We start from the raw sequence: 20212 nt of genomic DNA, 5'->3' as shown, positions 1-20212 counted from the left end.
GAGACATCATTGACGGCACATTGTTTATTAATTAATTTACACAACAATATAGAGACATTAAACATCAAATACTTGGATGCAGTTGGGAGAGACCAAGAGAGAAAGAAATAAGACAGAATGAGAGGAATATAGCTACATATCCCGATAGGATCACAAAGACGGTGTAAGCATCTTCAACAAAAAGATGAGAATATTGTTAGATTTCAGGTAGTTTATATGAAATGAAAAATTGACTTTCTGTAAGACTTCGTTTACATTCCTATAACATCCTCTATGGCACCGACATAGGGACAAGGGGAGGTATACTATTGCCCGCACACACACACACACACACGCACGTTGCATTCAGTTAATCTCAGAATTTGTACATTGAAATTGCTATAAATGTGATTAAGGTTAGTTCAGTGCTGTAAGGTTTTGATGGTTTCAGAGAGTCACACACAAACACACACACACACACACACACACACACACACACACACACACACACGTTGAGTAGCACCATGTTAATCAAATGACTGTAAATATGACACTTATTCTCAACCTAGTCGTTTATTAATGCATACAGTTCAAGAAATAAGCAAAAATAAAAAAAAAAAAAAAAAAAATTATATATATATAATATAAATCCCAGTTGGTCTTTGCAGTGGGAAAGAGAGTCTACCAATGATGTTTGCCTCTTACTGGTCAACTATAGACTATACTGAATATTTAAATATGGAGAAATGTCCATTTACATATTAATACACTTTTTATATGATATATTTTAGTCGTAAATATTGATTTTTTAAATACTTTCAAAAATATTATTCAGGTTTATAAAATACTTTTTTTTTTCTTTTGATGATGATCAGGGTGGTTTCTCTGTGCTTTGACCACTGGTTTTTAGTCTCATAAACCATTACATAGTAGTCTTTCAATGTAGGCTAAATTCTATCAAGTTTGTTTGTATTTTTCAATATTTTTAGATTATTAGCATGCCCATCTAGACATTAGCACACAAAATAAACAAGGAAGAAATAAAGCGTAATCCATTACTTCACATGCATCCCGATTTAAGGCCTTCCAGGAGTCATGATCGATAGAAAAACAGAAAGAACGAAGGAAGGAAAATGATAGAAGCAAGAAAACAGAAACATTAAGGAGAGAAAGAAATAAAAAAGAAGAAAGAAATGGGTTTCCACAACTCTTTGTCCCATAAACTTTGAAGTAATTTGTGATTAATGGATATGGATTTTTAAAAGCATTTTATTGCACTCGCAAAAAAACTATTTCAAGTTAATAAAATAACTTGTAGGACTCTAGAAAATATTATATTAATTACATCAGATTTGATCTTTTAATGAACAATTTTCAAACATAATTTTTCAATGATATTTCCAGTTGTGGAAACCCAGTAAAAAAAATAAATTAAATAATAATACTTAGAAAAAAAAATCTAAACTAAAAAATAAAGAGATTAATAAAAATAGGATAAAGATTTAAAACAGATTACTGATCAAGGCCTTAAACCTCAACTCATTTTCTTATAGGAATCGTTACAATACCTCTGTGCAAATCCACATGACCAAATACATGAAAATACATTGAAAATGCCTACTGAATTACGAAGCTAAATGAACTATATGCCTCAACAGTGATTTGGTCTTTTGTTTTTTTAGTCCCATAGCAACACTTTTCCCACACCTTTAAAACATTACACTTTCATAACAATATAAAATAAATACAATCTAATATGCTTAACATATATTCTAACATATAATCAGATTGTGCTCAGTGAGTTAATACATTAATATTTGTATATGAACTCACTTGTATCTTTCTTTATATAGTTACTGTATAGTTGTCTCTCTTTTCCACTAAACTCTTTAACTGATTGACTTCCATCATCATAATGATATGAATGTGCAAAGATGAGAAAATGTGCAAAATGAATATGCATAAACTTAGAAACTACGTTAAAAAGAACTGATTGGACAGCCAATATTCAATACCCACTTGCAAAAAGAGCTTAAAAGAATAAACACGGGCATCGTGAACGCTTGCTTTGATACCTCTCCTCAGATTCAGACGGGTTGGACAAAATAATATGATGTTATCGGTATGGGAACCATGCTGGTCAGCAGCTGAGGCCGCATGTCAATCATCTCCACATGTGGGCTGACTCAGAAACTCACTTCAGTGTTTACGATCCCAACAGTAACTCTTCTTCCCTCCCCCGCAGAGTCTGAACTAACCAAAGCCAGAGACAGTTTATAGAAAGGACTTTGCCAGAGCTCAAATGTAAGACAAGACCTGAAGACCGTGACAGATATTAGCTCTGTTCAAAAACCTAGTGAGCTACAGCTGTCTACAAAGACAGTGTCATGGAACCTAATGAGTGGCTTATTCTTAACTTCATCACAGACAGACTCGATTTTGCAATTGATTTCAATTGCATGTTGCTAAGCTAATGGCGTGATTCTCTAATTAATATAGAAATACTCAGAGATGTTGGGTAAAAATGTAAGATTTTATGTTATTGAATGAGTTATTACATTTTAATCATAATATATCTCGTTCCGTCTAGAGTTTTACATTAGCATTTTGCTAAGCTAACAGTGTGTTATTCTATTTGGCCTAAGTAAAATATACAGTACTTGCAAATCCTGGGTACAAAACACATTTGAAGTATGATTGTTATCGAATTACATATAGCTTATAAAAATTTTTCTTGTCCCATCCCAATTTTGAATGTTTGTAAGCTAATGAGAGATGACATTCAAATAAGTACAAACTTAAACAATATCACACGTTGGTTTTATTAACATTATCAAATTAAATATAGCTTATCGAATACAAAGTATAATCAACATTTTTCTTGCCCTGGCCAGGGTTTGACGTTAGCATGTTGCTAAGCTAATGGCATGATATTTTAAATAAGTATAAAAATACATAATACTCACAAACTTTGAGTAAAATAATATATTTAATGTTTTTATGAACGTTACTGAATGAAATAATACTTTATAATCAACATTTTTCTTGCTCTGTTTAGGGTTTGACCTGTTAGCATGTTGCTAAGCTAACAATGTGATACAATGAGTATAAAAATACATAAATTGATAATATATAGATAATATCTAGTTTTAATGAATATTATCAAATAAAATATAACTTTTTGGTTAAAACATATTTAACCAAAACATATTTAGCTTAAATGTATCTTTTAAGCGAACATGATTAAGTGGACCTTTGGACCCGATTTCACATCGAGCAGCTCACTAGGTTTTGGAACAGAGCACATTTTCCACTTGATAAGCCGTCTTGGATAAATGGGAGAACAGGAAAAGGAAAGTTTTTGGGCAGGAATGAATTGTGGTATTAGCACCAGAGGAAATCCAGAGACATGAAGATGACCCATTTGGAGGAAGCACTTTGAGAGCCATGGAACTAAAGGGAAGGTATTTTCACATTAACTACTGTCACAGCTCTCAGCATGCAAATTGAGAGTCTGAATATGCGGAAACTTTGTCTACTTTCTAAACAGTCTGGACATGTGTTTTTTTTCTTTGTGAATTATAGAAGAGAGTACTTAAGTTTATTTTCTGCATGTCAGCAGTGGAATTTAAATCGTGGATGTCTTGGCAACACCAGTGTGGAAGATTGCGAGTAATTCTTCATATGTAACAGACCAGCCGTACTTGAATTTGAAGATTTCGGTTTGGATCCTGTGTAAAGCAGCTTCTCATCCATGGAGATGTGTTGGTATTTGTGAGTTTGTTTATGTGGTACATTGGGAAGTTCACCAGGGCTGGGGTTTTTGGGATGGTCTTTTTCAACTCTGGTAGCTGACAACAGCAGCCTGTTTCTGAGAAAGTCTCTGGAGTTCTTCCCTGATAGCCTTGATGAGAGAGGCAGAGGATTGGGGGGGTGGAGAACGCTCCTCAGGGGCGATGTACCCAGTGCTCGAGGCATCCAGGTGACCCTGGGGTGTTGTGGGATCCTGTAGGGTCATCCTAGGAATCTGGAAAACTGGTGATGAAGAGTACTCTGGGAATGTCAGTATCTGTGAGAAACAGAGAGGGAGAGAGAAAAAAATGCATAAATCAGGAGAAAAACAAAGATTATGCTTGAACAAACTTCTAATTTAAATTATATATATATATATATATATATATATATATATATATATATATATATATATATATAAAGCTAGATATTTTACATATTATATTTAATCATTAAATAAAATTAATAAATAAAATAAATAAATAAAATGGACACTAAATTTACATTTACATTTGAAATAAAAAATGTTATACATCTCAATTCTTTAAATTTAAATATAGTCTGTGGGAATCAGAGAGGGAGATAAAAAAAATAATTAATTAATTAATAATTAATATTAAATTAATTAAATAAAGAATTAATATATATACACACACACATTTAATATATATATATATATATATATATATATATATATATATATATATATATATAGATAGATAGATAGATAGATAGATAAATTAAATTTAAATATAAATTATATATATATATATATATATATATATATATAAAATTTGATAAACAATTAAAATATTTTTTATGAATTATCTGAAAAGATTACATAAAATTAAACAAATTAAATGATATAATTGCTATCATTAGTTGTGGAATTTTTATAATGTTCCATATTTTATGATATACTATTATATACTATTATGAATGTGCATGTTTCATTTACAGCCTCTCGGTTGGATCCTGGTCTGGAAATCTCCTCATCTGAGCGGTAATGGGCCCAGCTTGATCCTGAAGGTCCAGATACACTACGGCCAACTCCAGGATACAGTCCAATCCGACTTGACAAGCCCACTTGTGTCAGCTGATGCAACTGTGCACCTACACACACACACGACAACACATAGAAATGGTCATAGAACTGAAACCAAACGTTCAAATACCAATTAAGACCTTTACCTGTGCTGCCCCCTACTGGTCGTGGCCGAGAAGACGATGGCATCTCTTCTCCATACTGCCCCCTGCTGGAGTATCCAGGATCTGACTGCATCTCTGCTGACACCACATATCCAGAGCCCTGGGTCTGGCTGTCAAGTAAAACAAACAATCTGCTTAGTAAAAATTATATCTCCACCTGATGAATATTTAAGAGTAGACAATGTGGGATAAGGCAGCATATTTGCTTTTCTGTACTCAAACTTGTTATTTTGAACATTGTGATTCACGTTCATGTTTACATGCATTTTCACTTCTCTTGCTAGTTTATTCCATAAAACCTCCCGAAATCCACCTCACCTCTGCAGTAAACCTTGAACCGATGTGGGAGACATTCCTAACTCAGCATACCTCTACAAAGCAGAGAGAAACTAAATAAAATTTCACATTACTTGGATTCAGATTCCATCATTCAAATGTCTACAGTCCCTCACCGCAGAGAAAGGACTGTGTATAGGGGCTTCTGGGTAAGAAGAGGAGACCCACTGGCGTGAAGGACGTAAGGATGGGCTTGAGGGTTGACCGGGGCTGATTGCTCCGACCCCAGGGACCGCCGTAACGCCAGTGAATGTTAGAGGAGCAGGGCTTCCTTGAGAAGAAGGTGAGACCAGAGCAAATGCGTCATCCAATAAGGAGTGCATCTGTTGCCGGGCTTCTTCTATGGTTGGCTGAGGAGGGACGTAGCTGGGTGGGGCAGGGGCGAGGTCAGACGGCGGCGATCCAGGGTCTAAAAACACCTCATCAGTAGGAGAAGGGCTTCCTGCATCTGGGAGCTGATCTGCATCGGACTACAGGGAGAGGAGTGATGAGTTTGTGTTTCAGTTGAGTGAAGGCATGTGCATGTGTGTGCCCTACCACATAGGCCACATTGTTGACCCCGGGGTACTTCCTATACGTGGCATCTCCATCAGAAATCAGGCGATCTTTGTCTCTCAAACTTCCGCTTCCACTCAAATTCTGTCTTTGTCTGTGTCTGGGAGAGCGTCTTCCCTTAGAGCTGCAATTCACAAACAATTTGCATTCACTTTCCTGGATCGCAAACTCTAGTTCTGACATCTCTCGGAGGGATTGGCATGGTAATGCACATGACAATGTTAATGTGTTTGGTCTTGGTGGAATAGATCTGCTAATGTTTTTGCTGCGGCAGAGCAAGTACAGAGACTTGTGTCTGCTAATACATCCAAAACATGCTGCTGTGAACATGTAAGAAATACTGCTGCTGCAAATATAACGCACATGAAATAACCCCCATTTAGCATACACGAATCATCACGTAGCAGATCTATACAGGTGGAGCTGGGGAAGGTGGAGGGTTTCTAAAGCATGCTGCAACTGCTACAGAAAGCACTAGACATATTTGAATGTTGAGCAGCAAGCTCATTGGCTGCCGATACAGGAGTCAACCAATCAGCTGTGCCATGTGATAATGATTTCATTATCATATTGTCCTATTGGACTGCGCCATCTAGAGTTTCATGCCAAATAGTAGAAGTGAGATTTATTATGCTGACCTTTTTCGTGGCTCTCTGCACGATGAAGGTGTGTTTTCTTCAGGATGCAGGATCTTGTGTATCTGTTCCTGAGCTTGTTGATACACTCGGTGTTGTTCGGAGCTGTCGCAGAACGCTGTCATGATGTCCTCCATGGAGGGAAACTCGTAGTGGCCCTTTCTCTTCGCCCGCAGGCGGATCTTATTGCGATGGTGTTCGATCTCAGATTTATGCCGTAAGGCCACTTGGATCTGCGTCAGAATGGGTTATGAATGTTTTTTTATAGATGATATATCTGCTGAATATTCTGTTTCTGATACATGAGTTATTGAATCAGGAATTACAAGGAAAAGGAAATATGTGCTTAACGTTGAAAATAAATACAAGTATAAACAGGATAGACATTTATTTAGACTGTACTAATTTTAATAAATAAATAAGCATAAAAATAAGTTAAATAAATATTATTTTATAAATAAATATAATTTCATTATATTTACAAATAACGATATAAACAAATTGAAATATTAAACTTTTCTCTTCCCAAAAAAGAATTAATAATTAATAAAATACCAACAATTCAGATAAAAACTTAAAATAAACAAACTTATAATTAATTAAATTATTATATATATATAAAATTAAACATTAACATTTTAGTTATTAAAAATAGTAAATTAATTAAAAAAGTGTAAGCAAATTAGTAGTAAATAAATTCTGAAATTCAATAAACAATTAAAATAAATTATTTAAATTAACTTTCATTTAAAGAGTTAGAACTGTATGCCAGTAAACCGCAATGCTTTTGCAATTCAATAATAGTATATTTTAATGTTACAGGAAAAAATAGCTTGATGTTTAGTATTTTATATAAATAAATGCCACATCTGTGTCTAAGGTGTGAGCCTGTCATTTTTACGAACATGTATACAAAAAGGAGTCTGCTAACCTCACTGTTGACCTCTGCTCCGTCAGGCATGTTGTCTGTCAGGTTGGGACTCAGGGCCTGGTTATGTGGATGTGAGGGAGGGCTTGGCATGGGCTGCATGGCGATGAGCTGGATCTTATTGGAGACTCTGCGTGTTCCGTCTGACGAACCTCGAGAGAGGCGGTCCACATGCTCAAATATGGATGATGAAGACAACTGCTCATCCACACTACTTCCGGGTTGAGCACCTGAAGACCAAGGCCAGATGTCAAAGGTCATTATTAATTAGTAACTAACAATATATGAATGCAACATCAATGGGTAAAGACACTTACCAAGTTTGTTTTTTGCTGATGAACAAATAGAATCAGAGGAGGAGAGAAAGAGATCTTTTTTTTAATAACAATAATTGTATTAATAATTTATTACTATTTAAATAATATTTATACATTATATATATTTATATTTTAAATAAGATTTATACATTATAATTTTTTTCACAATACAAATCATTATAAAGCAACTTTATATTATACTTTTATTTATTAATAGTTAATATATAGTATGATAATATAGTAAATTAATATATTGTACAATATATTATACTAGAATTAGTGTGTTTTTGGCGTATAATACAATGTTTGCTCTTGCGATGTTGAGGTTTGTTGTCACTTGGTGTCACAGCAGGTCTGGTGCTTTCCTCGGCTGATTCTCTACCGCTGGATGCTTCACTTCCTAATGAATCTCCATCAGATGGAGACAACCTGAAAGAACAAAAATAGTAACAAATATGCAGTATTTGAAAAATAAAACAAAAAGAAGTATAAATGACACAAAACTAGCAAAAATTAAACTACAGTTAAACTGAAAATATAAATAATAGTACAATGACGCTGATATAAACAGACGCTGCTCACACACAATCCAGACCGTTTCTTACCTGCCTCTTCTGCGTGCTCCACGGGATGCTTTTGTAGATGAGCTCTTTGATTTAGGAGTGTTCAATTCTCCGCCCTCTGAGGGTGTGGCCTCTTTAACAGGCGCCGGCAAAGGGGCGGGTTCTTGGATTACCATGATGTCATCCTTACTATGCTGCCCCAGGTGTAGTTTAGCAAAATCAAAGCCTTTAACACTGGGAGGCTGCAACTACAATTACAAACACATGAATGGACAGTGAGTATGATACAACATGCTAAATTGACTGTTGCAAGGTAGCTCATTTTTCCATAAAAGCCCTTGACATGGGTGCGTAAATATGAGCATCGTCACTTCACATGGAGTGTCTATGAGCCGGGAACACTTTCACACACACACACACACACACTCACAGTGACCCTGACCTTCTGTCTCTGCTGGATGGTGCTCATGGCATCTGGCTGAAACTCAAGTTTTTCAGAACGGCACAGTTTCCAGTAGAGGATGATGATGATGAGGATGACAACAAGAACTGGGAACAAAACTCCTACGATCAGCCACACGTTACTGGGCTGAGTCTCAGAGGGCGGCAGGGCTAGCTTCTCCACCGCTGAAACAGAGTATCATGATATTTGGCAAAAAAAAAAATCATACATTTGCTTTATTAAAAAGTGTCTTAAAATCAAGTTTATTAAGAAGTTATATATTTTATAAAGACATCCGGAGTGAAGATAGCGAAGACCAAATGATTAACATGATCCATATTCAAAATGGAAAGCAAGTAGTGCTTTTTTTACGGCTCATTTATCCACAGTCCTAGCTGAAAAATATGATCTGTGGAAGTTTTGCTAATGCTATCGTTAAGTTCTGAAAACATTATTTCTGAACATTAAGAATGTCCCGATTGTATTTTTATTGTTATGAAAACATTAAATTTCATCATTCTGCAAACATTATGGGAATGTTAAGTTTGAATGTTCTCTTAATGTTTTACTAATGTTCCCATTAGGTTCTTAAAACATTTCTAAATGTTCAAAACGTACATTTTTTAAAAACCGTTTTCGGTTTTGTGTTAGCGTTAAGAAAACCTTCCATTTTATCATTTTACAAACATTCAGAAAATGTTCTCTGAACATTGTGAAACAATAGCTAGTAGCTACATTTATTGTATTTTTTTTTTAATAATTTACAGAATGTTAGCCGAATGTCACATTTCAGGAAAAACTGTTCTATGATAAATATAAATTAAAAATTAAAAATTAAATTTATGCATTTAGTGGACGCTTTTATCCAAAGCGACTTACAGTGCATTCAGGCTATCAATTTTTACCTATTATGTGTTCCCGGGGAATCGAACCCCCAACCTTGCGCTTGATAATGCAGTGCTCTACCAATTGAGCTACAGGAACACTATCAATGTATACGTATTTTTGGGCAAACATTTATAGAATTATTAAAGACCGAATAACTTTGAATGAACATTCCATTAATGTTACTGGAAAATGTTTGTTCATTACTTTACATTAGACCAAGTTCTGAGAATGTTCCTTGTTAGCTGGGGTCATATGATGAATATAGACTACTGCCGCTTGTTATTTCCTCTCAAGCAGGCACAGAACACACATTCTAATTGTCGATTAGCTGTAGTCTTGTGGTGTGATCAAGTGCAAATTTTTGGCAGTTGAAGGTGACGCAAGGTGACAAAACAGTAGCCGCTAATTCTCTGGCGCTGGTTTAGTTTGTCACAGCCTTTAGTTGATACCACTTTGACTCACGTGTGGCCAGAATTCCATGTACTTTGTAGCCCAGTACGATGGCGGCTCTCTGCAGGTTCAGTCTGTTGAGCATGGCCGCAGTGGCCTGAGCTGGCAGCCTTTCTCCTGACCCCACTTCCACAAAATACACCAGCTCCAGCGGGTAGTCCGGGCCATTCAGACGGGACGTCCGCACGATCTGAGGCACACCAGGGTTTGTGCTTATGTGAAATGTGGGAAAGACAAACAAACTGTATACACTAATGTGTTTGAATGTACCTGTACACTGTTGTTGCCAATACTAGTAGCTCTTCTCCATCGCCGACTGCTAACCCCGATCCCAAGTCCCTCTCCAACCAGCAGTGCTATTCGCCTCTCCATTTTGGCCTGGAAAGTCCTCTCGTTCACACGCTGGTCCAACACACCCAATAACACTAGTACACATGCACAAATCCACAAAAATGAAAGTAGCATTAGAAACATGCATGAAGAATGCAAGAACCCACCTAATACTGTGTTTTAAATATTTAAAGCTTATGGTATTTATGGAACTAATTCTTTTAGGCAAGTGAGAGCTACTTTACAATAATTTAAACTCACATACCTGTCTTCACCCAGGATGTGCGTAACAGGTGGGACATATTCAGTTCAGGATAATGAAAAGCTGGAAGACAAGAATTGAGATAAAAAGACAAGATAAATGAATAAAGTTTATGAGAAATTGAGACAAGGAGCCTGTGTGTGTATTTGTGACTCACGCTCAGCGATCTGCAGGGTTGGAAAACCAAGGTAGAAGCTGAACTCCACAGCGCTGAGCTGCCTCATGTGACCACTCACATCTGATCCCATTAGGAAGCCTTTAGAATCACGCACAGCAAAAGTGATGTCCACCGGTGCTTTCTGCTGCCGCTGACCCTTAGGAAGGCTACTAGTGATATTTACAATCTAGACAAACAGTCATACAGAATTATCAATACTATTTAAAATGTATGTCATGGAAAAACAGTGACATGTAAAATGTGTAAAGAATTTGGAATTACGTACATGAACTGTGAAATTTCCATTTTCTTGTGAGCGTTTGCGTACTTCCGCGTACGCCATGAGTAGCCCCTTCTCTACACGCTCGCTGAAACTACACAGACGCACATCCACATGACTTGGTACAAACTGCAGCACTGCAAGACAAATTAACTAACGTCACAAACATATATTTCATATTTAAATAAAACATACATTACATTTTCACATTTCACATTTATGCTATTTAGCAGACTCTTTTATCCAAAGCGACTAACAGTGCATTTAGGCTATACATTTATGTATTTTTTTAACCAGTATGTGTGTTCCCTGGGAATCAAACCCACAACCTTTTGCGCTGCTCATGCAATGCTCTACCATTGAATCACAGGAACACATTATTTATTCACTGGTTAAACTCGGACTCTCTCACCTGTGTGGACCTGATGTTTGTAATCAGGCACTGCATATATAGTTGTGACGGAAAGAATGGAAGAAGAGGAAGTGCTGTGCGCTGATTGACGGAGAGCATTAATGACAGAGATAGCAGTGTACACCAGTGGACCGGAAACTGCCCGGAAGATGAAATTGGGCGGGGCTTTGAGGACCTGAATAAATAGCACAGATAGAAATCAGTAATGCTAATAATAAATAGCTGATGTGTGACCTGTTGTGATCTGACCCGCTCACCTGGAGCTCCACTGAACGGTTGAACTCTCGTCGAAGGATCTCCCGCACATGAGCTTTGGCAAACGCAACCGATGACCCACTAGGCATGCCTTTAAGAGTCAGACAAGAAGGTTGTAAGAGATGATAACAAATGAATGTAATTAAAATTTACTATAACATTTTTCAATATATAATAATAATAATAATAATGACAAAGTAGTTAAACAAATAGAATTTAGCCATCTCAACATTAAATGTGTGTTAAATTATTAATAATTTTTTAAAGATTACCTAAATGTTAAACAAAAGGAAATTAATGTGTGAAGTAATGATAGATAGATAGATAGATAGATAGATAGATAGATAGATAGATAGATAGATAGATAGATAGAGATAGACACATCATGAGAAATAAATAAATGTAAATTAATTGTTTTAAAATCTATAAGACTTAAACCATCACACAACCATAACAAAAAAAAATCATGTTATTAGTGATTTAAAAAAATTATTACATGTAAAAATCAAGAAAATAAATGTGCACAATAATAATAATATTATGATTTAACTAAATGTACAAATAAAGCAAAATTAATGTGCACAATAATAATAATAAATAATATGATAAACTAAAAAATCTCTAATTTTGGCTAATAACCAGCATGATACTGATACATTGTGTTAGTTGTCTTACCCACTCTGACTAGGTACATGTCCGGTTTGGTGATATTGCAGACATTCTGTCGGGGTGCAATGGACAGAGGAATCCTGGGAGTTGTAGGCGGTGGGCTTTTGGTGGCCGTGGTTGTGGTTGTAGTTGTGGTGGTGGTTTTGATGGTGGTAATACGGGGTTTGGTAGCAGGGGGCTTCAGTGTAATGGCTTGTATTACTGGACCCTCTAAGGTGCCGGGTGGAGGAAGGGCGGTTGGCAATGTTCGGGTTTTGCCCACATGGGACGTGGGTATGGAAGGAACACCCTTCTCTGGGCCTTCAGGAGGCCGGTGGGTCTCGCTGGTTGATGGAATGGGAGGCTTTGTAGGTTTTTGGGGTGGAGTTGGGGTTACTGATGGAATAGTTTGAGGAGTTGTCCAGTCAATTTCAATCGGGATTTTCCCCAAAGTTGCAGTGGGAGTGTGGGTGGGTCCCATAGTGTGCGTAGGGATAATATGAGGGTGCGTCCTATTCCTCACAATACTAGCATTCTCTTTGGCTTGCAATGTGTTGTAATATTCCAGACTGTTCATATCAGGAAGCAGCATTTCAGTCGGCTCAATGGGAAAAAGCTCCGCCCAATCGAAATCCAAATCATCGTCCATATCGCTCGCATGGGCGGAGTCAGGAGACAATGGGAGGCGGGGATCGGTAGGATGGGCCGTCCTTAAGTTAGTCCCATATTTTACAGTAACGCTGGGTTGAAGGTCTCTTGACGAGAGGGGCAGGACGGGGCGAGAGGGGAAAGCTGTGTTGTAGCTGACCGTGGCATCATCCTCCGTATCATACAAATCGTATCCATGCGTAGGAAGGGTGGTGACGAGAGAAAACTCCTCCCCTTCTGATCCCATGAAAGTAAGAGTTTCAAGGTAGTCTCCAGAGCCCCAGTCCACCTCTGCGGAGTGGACAGGATACTGGTCTTCGGGTGGCACCAGGGTTGGGGGGGCTGGTGTCGGTGGTCTGTTGTCATGGAGGGGAGGCATCTGGCTGGGTGTTAGAAGGTCTGGGGGTCGTAATAGCAGGTGTATACCCTGGGCCCCATCACCTAAGTTACCCGACCCTTCGGAACCGAGGGACGGGGTGGGATCTATGCTGGAGGCACTGTCATGGCGTCCAGGGAATGATGGATGTTTGGCACCTGGAGGTGTATAAGCTGGACGCCTGGTTCTCTCAGATTGATGAGAAGAATATGATGATGATGATGATGAAGAAGATAAGGCAGGAGGTGAATGTGTTCTTGTTGGAAGCTGTTTGAGGCTCCTTCTGGACATGTTGGATGGGAGCTCCACTTAGGAATGGAAAAAAAGAAAATCTTGAGTGTGCTGCAGGATGGCACACAACCAAACCACAAGAAATTCAATATTTGCAAACAGTAGAAAGACAGATTGTAAACTTGTACACCTTATCCAAATCTTTTATAACACAGAGTGCAGGGAAACCCAAGATTGTTCCCAAGACACAGTCATTTTTAACAACATCTCAATGGGGATTAGCTCTGTGGATTAGTATTAAAGGGGTAATCGGATGCAAAATTCACTTTTGTTGTTGTTTGAACATAAATGTGTTGGAAGTGTGTATACACATCTATCTTATAATGATAAAAATGTGAAACGGTTGACTCTTAAAATGACTGTTTTTTTATTTGAAGGAGCCATTTGGTACTGAAACTGGCTATGAGAGCTGCCCTTTTATTAATGTGACTGTGATTTTCATCTGCATTATGGGCCACTGAGGATAGAACAGAGGGTTTGTGGGTAATAAGGCTGATTGAATGGCACACTGTGGGGAAGCGAGGGAGTAAAGCGCAGCTGAGCGACATTAGTAGGCCAGTGTGTCATACTAGCAGAAGGCACAGGGAGAAAGAGGACGTCAACATCACTAGTAGCAAACATGGACTTTTACTCAATCACTATATACTGAAGTCGAACAGCTTCAAACTTCATGGTATCAGACATAGACATGCCCTGTAATATTTCATAAGGCCAGATATCAAGTTGCTCATCTTGTTAAAAAACACTTTTCGAAAATAGCAATCCATCTGTTTAGTGAGTCACAATGACACTAACTGCTCGAATAAAATAAATATTTCTGGAGCTGTGCCAGTCATTACATATCAAATGTTTTTAGCTAATACAGTATGTGTTTCCTGTAAGAACACAATGGGATGCTCGATGGCCCAATTTATTTCCATCTCCGAAGTATTCATGACACATTTGTACGCTAAAAAGTAAAACTGATTATTCCAAAGATTGGTACCAAACATATATATGGGAATTGGCAAGTTTATTATCTCTGGACCAAAAACAACAGGCTCCTTGTTACAATGCTATCTGCTTCATCGGGTATCTGGATAATAATTTATAACTGAACAATGACACTGACAGGACCCAAAAAGACACAGTAAAAGTGTCAATCAGGAGAATACTATTAGAAGTGTTGGGGAAAGTTACTTTTAAAAGTATTGCATTACAATATTGGGTTACTCCAATAAAAGTAATGTTACTTAGTTACATTTTATGAATTTACTTTTTTGCTAATTTTTGTCGCCTTGACTGGGATTCCTTATTTTATTTATTTTAAACAAGAAACCCAAAAGTTATATTTTTGTCAACTGTTATGGTCCTTTTCACACTAAAAGTGAAATTAATCAGTCTCAGGCTAAATGGGGGGAAAACTTGCGTTACTTATTTGAAAAAGTTACTAAGATATTTTTTCGTAAATCTAAAAGTAATGCGTTACTTTACTAGTTACATGAAAAAAGCAATCTGATTTTATAACTCTCATTAACTTAAAATGCATTTAATGCATTTAACCCGACACACCTATATAAAACAGGAGAATTATTATTTTATCAGATGTCTAGGCCACTAAACCAATTTGTAATCAAATATGCAAACTTTTTGAACTTCAAAAATCTAATCTAAAAATCTACACTTAGTTACAAAAAAAAGAAGAAAATATGAGATTAACATGATATTCTGACATGATATTTTGAAGAAATTTGTCCAAATTGACTTTCATTATATGGACAAAAAAAGACGCATGTTCTTTCGTAGAAGAAAGAAAGTCCTACCAGAAAAGAATGACATGAGGGTGAGTAAATTATGACAGAAATTGCATTTTTTTAAATCATGTACACAATCCTATCTATGAAGACTCTAATGTGTTAAAAACCATGAGATGAACCACTCTGGGATCGACATACGAAATAACTTCAGTAATTAACTTTAGACTCAGTTAATTGTCAGAGCATCCCGAAGGAGAACACAACTTCACACGGGGGAAAGCGAGATCCTGTCTCACACACACTAGTCTTATGAATAGCTCTGTGGCATGGTCAGGCGAGGTGTTTCCATGGTGATGCTTAATGCGTGTGTGTTGCAGGAGCATGTCACACGCCGACCGCTTCATCAGTATGCTACAGAGCACACAGGCATTTCTCACACCGACAGAATGAGCTCACGCGGGCACGTTCACACTTATGCCGATTCCACTGACACAGATTCCCAGGCATAAAGGAGAAAACAGAGGAGGAACTGTCTATGAATAGCAGCGCATTATTATAGACCCAAGTCCACTTAGCTTTGATGTTCCTAAATCCAATCATCAATACCGACCATCAGATACCGCAGAGCCACAGAAAGAGAAAGATTGTGTGTGTGAGAGAGAATACACTCCTCAACGCAAGATCAATGGCTTTAATGGGGGCTTGTTATACCATAGTACACATTTCCATCCCAGCTGTGGGCTCGTCAGGGTGTGTGACTTCTAATGAACCCCCATCCTTTCCGACTGTGTGTGTGTGTGTGTGTGTGTGTGTGTGTGTGTTTGTATCTGATGAAGTGGGTGTGCATTTGAAAGTTGCATCTTCCCTTTCAGAGAGCGTTGAGACACTCTCATCCATCTGTCTGGGATGCGCACGTGTGTGTGTGTGTGTTTGTGTCTGTATCTTACAGTGATGTGTAACCAGCGTAAACATGTTCAGGGTAATCAGACTGCTGTCTCCAGTTACTGAGCGACTATCTTAAAAATAAAGCTTCCAAAATTGAATTTTATGTCTTTGAAGAAACATTTGGGGTTCTTAAAAGAACATTTCAGTGAATGGTTCTAGAAAAAAAAATGTTTTCATTTTTTTTAAAGAACACTTTAAAGCAGGGTTTTCTGAACAGGGTTTGTAAGTTGATAAAAAGCTAAATTAAACATCCATATTATAGTAATTATTAATATTTTATTATTTATATAATATAATATAATATATTATAATATATTATAATATAATATAATATAATATAATATAATATAATATAATATAATATAATATAATATAATATAATATAATATAATATTTTTATTAATATTTTATATTAATATGGGTCTAAAAATGGGGGGCTTAATGGCTTTACCTCTAACATTATCTCTAACAGGTCCTGTCATAATAAAAATGTAAAAAATAAAATGCAAAGGCTGCAATTTAGTTTAATAACATTAGTCCGATTAAAAAACCCTATAGTCACATTTCATTATTATAATTATCAAGTATTCAGTTTTTATTTGACAATAAAATTGTCATTTACAACCATAATATATTTGTCTTTATTTTTTATAAGTAGAGTTGAAATCCTATTATTACTACTACTACTAATTATTATTATTGACATTATTATTGAGAACAGTGAATGAACACGTACGTAATTGTGTTGTTAAATTATTTAAATATGAACTATTAACTAATTATCAAAATTTTGTGATTTAGTGAAAAGGTTTATGATTAAAAAAATAATAACAGTCTGCCTATGAGATAACAAAAATAAAATTGCTTTCCTTTAAATTAAGTTTATTTTTCTTACCACATTGGCAGATATTTTAGTTATATAAAACTCACTGAATTTTGATCATCTTTTCATAAAACAACTAATTAACTGCCATTTTTTCTTCTTCTTAGATAATATCTATATATCTACTGTATATAAATACATGTATATCTATATATATATAGATATATACAGCTGGTTTGCGGAACCTTTTTGCTTTTTAAAGAATCTTTTATGCAGTGGAAATGTTCTGTGGATGTTAAAGGTCCTTCATAAGTGCAAGAACTAAGCCGACCATTTCTAATCTGTATAGTCAGCGTGTCACTTCAAGGTAATTTCATTTTAAGAATTCACTCTGTGGGTAGATATGTGCTTTCTTCAATGTAGAATCTGTCTGGCACAAATCTCAATACAATTCACTGTGAATCCCATTCATTCTTCACCTCTGTGACACACGTCATTCACACAAAGAGAGAATCACTCAAACATTCGCTCACCGTTCCTCTGACGGTCAAATCATCTGTGATGAAAAAGGCTCGCTTTTTATGATACTGACTCACAGTACGTCCACAGAAACTAAACGAAATGTGACAAAAAAGCAAAAGTACCAGCCTAAAGCAAAACTTTTACTGCCCTCTGTGCTGAGATACCTGCAACATATCCCACCAACATCGCTGCGGCGAGAAGAAGTGCGCAACATCCGAGCAGTCGCCGCGGGCTCCTCAGTTCCATCCTTGAACCAGAGCTCTCCATTTTCACACGTTTCTTATTCAAGACAGGCCATCTGACCCTGATAAAATGTCTCCTGGATAACCACAGGTCTTCCTGCTTGGTATCCTTCCTTTTCTATACATTGCTGTGAGAAGAAGAAACACATAAACTGTTAGATATTAAAGCTGAATTTGGCATTGCATGGTTTAATTTAGGATGAATTGAAGGCATCATCATCATCCCATATTATATATATGTATCCAACACTGGCATATATGAGTCTGACATACTGTGTATATATTATCTTGGTAAATAATATGTTGTATAGGCCTATACTGTTTATTTTTTTGCTTATAGACAAGAACATTCAAGAGCAAATGGCTAAAGATGTTTCTTCAGACGTTACTGTCAAAAGTTTCAGAAATGCTCAAATGGTGTCCAGTCAAGCCAGTCAAGATCCCGAAGTCTGCAATCAAAAGTCTGTGATATAAATATGAATCTATCTCATGAAAAAAATAGCTAGTAAATTTTACCAAAAATGAATAACCATTTTTTACAGTCTGTCGGTCTATCTTTTTATTGATATATACTGTAAAAAAAATGGTAGTGAAACAATTATTCAGTCAAAAATGGATACATTTCACAAATAGTTAATATAGTTGAAAAATAATTTTTCAGTCTATACAGTTCCACTACATCTATCTATCTATCTATCTATCTATCTATCTATCTATCTATCTATCTATCTATCTATCTATAACACATGCTTCATCAGTATCATGTATTTTTTGATGTATTTCAATGCTGTTCAAACCTATAACGCCATAAAGTCACAGTATCCACACTGTGTGAATGTGGGTTATATCGACAGATCATCGGTGCGCGCGGCCCAAGGCTCCCGTGAGATTAATATCGCGCGCATCTTGTGAGACAGGTACAGCTATAGATCTAAAGCAGATAAATAGCAGAACAGATGGAATAGGGCGGGTGTAGGAACAGACTAAGTGCATGCACTGGGTCAAAGATGGAAAAACAGCATCTTCAGACGCTCATACCGGCAGGATCTCCCCAAACCCAGATCATACGACACATATTCACGGTATTTTTAAACGGTCATCGACATGCAAGGATACAGTACATCGGAGTAATTTTCGTTACCTGTCATGTTGAGATGCAGGTCGCGCGGATGCGGCTCACGCGCGCGCCCCTTCACACCCCCGATATCATGATGACAGAACGGCCATACATAGAGAATATCAATGCTATCAATGCAAGGGATCAAATCAGATTAAACATATCAGATATTTATGCTGACAGCTTCTCTTATAGATAGTACCCCGCTCGCTGCTCGTGCGTGGTTCATTTCCCGGTATCCGGTGTAGATCTAACGTTAATTGTAAAGAAGCGGTTCTTGCTGTTCCCATGCACGGCCCATATCCCAAGATCCCATCCCCTCCAAACACACTGGACAGATTGCACCGCTTAAATAAATACGTGAGCCGCTTCTAAAAGATAGCTACTATTGGTAGCGCATGTCTTCGGCATAAAACACTCCACAGAGGAGAAATAACGTTACGCCTTCTCGATATCTGCAGCACTCGGCGAAGACCGCCCCTTGGATTTATTCAGAAGAAACGTAAAGAACAACGGAGACACTGTCATTGGCTATCAGCAGGATCCTTTAGTAACCCTTTATTTAATTTAAATTGTTTATTATTATTATTTGTTCGTATTGTGACGAACTTTTATGTAATTATTGTTTGTTACTGAAACGGTTGTTTGAAAATCCATTTGAAAAAGTAACATAGTTACACATAGACATATTCACAGTATGTCCCTTGCTAAAATTAACCATAGATTTACGAATTAACTATATTTTATCCATGATAATCAAAATGCCAAAACGTCCTGGGAAATTAACCATGGTTTTATTATACTAAGTGGACTTACTATGGTTATTTGTTAAAGTTGTGTAATAATATAAAATAATATTATAAAGGGTACATACCTTTTTATGCCCTTCTTAGGGAGATTTGATTATTTGAGACACTAAAAAGTGATATGTGTTAACATCATTTTATAGTTTAATGGGGACACATTAGGCAAAATGCACATTATTGCATTATCATGATCATTTCTTATACTGGGCACATCCCTTAACACTTACCGAAGAAATTATTCTCTTTAACATGCACCAGGATTCCTGAT

At 36.6% G+C, this 20212-nt stretch overlaps 1 protein-coding gene across 2 annotated transcripts; it reads right to left on the bottom strand.

The window, feature by feature from the left end:
• Nucleotides 1-9: 9 nt before the first annotated feature.
• Nucleotides 10-20205, bottom strand: si:dkeyp-27e10.3 (UPF0606 protein KIAA1549). 2 transcript variants are annotated; one of them, XM_052554392.1, is made up of 22 exons: nt 19163-20205; nt 17944-18149; nt 12466-13770; nt 11793-11881; nt 11536-11710; nt 11130-11260; nt 10844-11030; nt 10690-10749; nt 10365-10519; nt 10107-10284; nt 8757-8941; nt 8357-8562; nt 8053-8180; nt 7752-7766; nt 7438-7664; nt 6510-6739; nt 5854-5995; nt 5433-5786; nt 5299-5351; nt 4963-5090; nt 4730-4884; nt 10-4048 (listed from the first exon to the last, which is right to left on the bottom strand). In XM_052554392.1, exons 2-22 carry the CDS (start codon nt 18044-18046, stop codon nt 3818-3820), a joined length of 4437 nt encoding a protein of 1478 aa, XP_052410352.1. In that variant the 5' UTR covers nt 18047-18149; nt 19163-20205; the 3' UTR covers nt 10-3817. The 2 variants fall into 2 exon arrangements, with proteins under 2 accessions (XP_052410352.1, XP_052410353.1); XM_052554393.1 differs by having other exon boundaries at nt 5857-5995.
• Between the last annotated feature and the right edge of the window lie 7 nt (nt 20206-20212).

This window comes from Carassius gibelio, chromosome B4 (genome assembly GCF_023724105.1).
Source record: "Carassius gibelio isolate Cgi1373 ecotype wild population from Czech Republic chromosome B4, carGib1.2-hapl.c, whole genome shotgun sequence".
In the NCBI taxonomy this organism is placed as follows: Eukaryota; Metazoa; Chordata; class Actinopteri; order Cypriniformes; family Cyprinidae; genus Carassius; species Carassius gibelio.
The sequence above is the reverse complement of the archived record's forward strand: the minus strand, read 5'-3'. Positions and strand labels throughout refer to the sequence as shown.

Coding starts and splice junctions, on each gene's coding strand:
- si:dkeyp-27e10.3 (XM_052554392.1), bottom strand. CDS start 18,046: ATGGAGAGCTCTGGTTCAAGGATGGAACTGAGGAGCCCGCGGCGACTG. Junction 11,711..11,792: donor ACCGTTCAGTGGAGCTCCAG/GTGAGCGGGTCA, acceptor CTATTTATTCAG/GTCCTCAAAGCCCCGCCCAA. Junction 11,031..11,129: donor ATGGAAATTTCACAGTTCAT/GTACGTAATTCC, acceptor CTGTTTGTCTAG/ATTGTAAATATCACTAGTAG.